The following is a 2,811-nucleotide window of genomic DNA, read 5'->3' as shown; positions in this document are numbered from 1 at the left end:
AAAGCATTAAAATTACTAAGTTTAATTTGAAGTTACAATTACATAGCTGTTTCTATACATGTTTCTCAAAATGATTAAAGCAAAGAGAGGAAATGAATAGAATGAAACATTTCTCTCCAAAATGATCAATTCAGTCCACAGCAAGCACTACACTTGAAATGCAAGAATGTAACAATCCCACATTTTAGAGACACATGAATGTAAGTCAAAGACAACCTGGTCAATGTAGTTAGCCTAAATGGTAAAAAGGCTAAAAAAAAGGCATCCATCAGTGTTTCAAAATGAAGTCTCTTTAACGTTTAACTTGTTTTGGGCTACATTGCAATGCAGACAAAAACCCTTCTGTGGTTTTTCATGAGACATCACTCAGTTCGATTATGCTGTGTGCATATAAGTTATGTCTGTGGTAAGCCCGCCTTCCACGGTTAGACTTTTGCATAAAATGTTCCATGGATTCATTTACATGTTGATTATCATTCGATGTCAGTGATATCATAACTATGGCACGGTTCAAAACCTGTTACACCACATAGCTACCTACAATTAGTATGCTACAACCTCATCAGCAAAACTGTGCTTTGCTACAGTGGATGCCTGGACAGTTTTGATGCATCTCGGTATAAAATGCCTTTAACACATTATTGGACTGTTTGAAGGAGACAAACTCCATTTCTTTTGTCTCTAAAATCTCAAAGAAAGAAGCTGAAGAAGAGAAACCAAATATAGAAAACCTACAATCAATCAATCAATCAAAATAAAAAAGAGGCTCTTCATTCAGAAATGCTTTATCATGTTAAGCAATAGTCCGAGGTGTGTGACTCGTACGTCACAGTAGTCAGGAAACTAAAAGCAAGCCAAACCCATTACATTGTTTCAAAGAGGGCCGTTTGAAAACGAACCAAAAATAAATGTTAACTCTAAATCAGAACTGCACGAATATTCGGTGGAGAGTGTGATTTTCACTATACTGAGTTCATTTGTCCTAAACAGTCAGTGCCAGTGTCATTAAGACTTGTAGTTAGATGTTAACCAAGTTAAGCCTTCGTACAGTCCATCACCGGTGGTTGCGCATGACGGCTGCACATACCAATTCCTATCCCGGATGCGCGTCAGTCCCAGCTTCTCCTGGATCTCGTGTGGCTTCATGGCGTCCGGCAGGTCTTGCTTGTTGGCGAAAATCAAAATGATGGCGTCCCGCATCTCACGGTCATTGATGATGCGGTGGAGTTCTTGCCTGGCTTCGTCGATGCGATCTCTATCAGCACAATCCACCACAAAAATTAACCCTTGCGTGCCCGTGTAGTAGTGTCGCCAGAGGGGACGGATCTTATCTTGTCCGCCCACATCCCACACATTGAACTTGACGTTTTTGTAGGTGACCGTCTCCACGTTGAAACCGACAGTCGGGATGGTGGTCACAGACTGGCCAAGTTTCAACTTATAGAGGATGGTGGTTTTTCCTGCGGCATCAAGTCCGAGCATCAATATTCTCATCTCTTTGTTACCAAATATCTTTGACAGCATCTTCCCCATCTTGTATACTGTTCATAAATGGTTACTACCCTCCAAAAAAAAAAAAACTTTAATAAGGATAAGTGAAATATAAGGGCTTTTGCTTTAAGACTTCCTAGTTGGAACGTCAAATTTGGAAGTAAACAGCACACGTGTATATAAAGTTATCACGAAACTGGGCGTAAAGTCACAGTGAATAAGATGCAGTTCCAGCCAATACTGGTCACTTGGTTGCTGATTAAACGACAGAACTGAAAACTTTCAGTAGAACTGAAAAGGTCAAAGCTCGATTTTCAGGGTTTTTGCTTCGGTTGTAGGGTGGTAACAGTTTGAAAAACGCCACCCTCGATATTAATCCACAGAAACGCGACAAAAGCAGCGATTTTTCGGTGCTTTTCCTTGGCGTGTGAATGTCCGTCTCGGAGGCTCTTTCAGGTCCTTCCCCCCAAAATGTAACCGGATAAGTCGTTCAGAGTCTCGGCGGAAACGCGTTCATTTGGCCAGCTGGTGGGTCTGTCATCTGGACCGTCAGAAGCGGAGCCGCGTCGATTTCAACCGTCCTGAATTCGAATTTGTGTCTCACGTGCCCCTGAGAGACAAGAGATGCTCAGAGGGAGTGCCAGAAAAGAGCAACTTAGCCTGCTAGCTTAGCCGGCCGAACAACCCACAGAAAATCGCTACCACACATTTTTTACACATTTCTTCGACAGGTTATGTAAAATGTAAACATTAAGAATTTATTTCCATTCATTTTAGAGCGACTAAATGCGTTTTAGTTACCTGCGGAGGCCCACCATTCTCTAGCGGTCTCAACCCCGGTGTTCACTCCTAAAATCAGCTGAATTCAATGTGAAACTGACTACGTCAACGCGAACGAGCGGAAACGGCAGTTGCAGCCCGATTTTCATAATAAAGGTCATGGCAAACGTCACTATTACTGTTAGACTTTCCTTTAAACACACATTTAAAATACACATATCATTCAATATCACACAAACTAAAACACAGAAGACAGGGCAATTAGCAATAGCGACAAAGTTGTCCCTGTACAATCAGCCAAAACCGGAAAAAATTTAATTCTAAAAAAAAAAAATAATAATAATAATTAAATGGTTTTTATTAATTAAGGTAAAAAATAAATAAATAACATTGACAGTGTTCATGAAAGGCATGATAATGGGATAGATTACGCATAAGTGAAAAATCTGTCTATTTTCCTAACCCCCAAGAAGTTACAAAACTAGACTGTTTTTCCTTTATTTTTTTCTGAGAAATACAACAGAAGATATTCTAAAGTTT

The 2,811-nt window shown here is 40.2% G+C and overlaps 1 protein-coding gene across 1 annotated transcript; it reads right to left on the bottom strand.

Annotated features, from left to right (window-relative positions):
* On the bottom strand, positions 1 to 2,427 carry LOC132111751 (ADP-ribosylation factor 6). The gene is made up of 2 exons (XM_059519342.1): positions 2,293 to 2,427; positions 1 to 2,101 (listed from the first exon to the last, which is right to left on the bottom strand). Exon 2 carries the CDS (start codon positions 1,531 to 1,533, stop codon positions 1,006 to 1,008), a length of 528 nt encoding a protein of 175 aa, XP_059375325.1. The 5' UTR covers positions 1,534 to 2,101; positions 2,293 to 2,427; the 3' UTR covers positions 1 to 1,005.
* Between the last annotated feature and the right edge of the window lie 384 nt (positions 2,428 to 2,811).

Source organism: Carassius carassius, chromosome 31, assembly GCF_963082965.1.
Source record: "Carassius carassius chromosome 31, fCarCar2.1, whole genome shotgun sequence".
In the NCBI taxonomy this organism is placed as follows: Eukaryota; Metazoa; Chordata; class Actinopteri; order Cypriniformes; family Cyprinidae; genus Carassius; species Carassius carassius.
This window is presented reverse-complemented; position numbering and strand designations above follow the sequence as displayed.

Bases quoted from the DNA above. Each gene is read 5' to 3' on its own strand.
- LOC132111751 (XM_059519342.1), bottom strand. From the start codon at position 1,533: ATGGGGAAGATGCTGTCAAAGATATTTGGTAACAAAGAGATGAGAATA.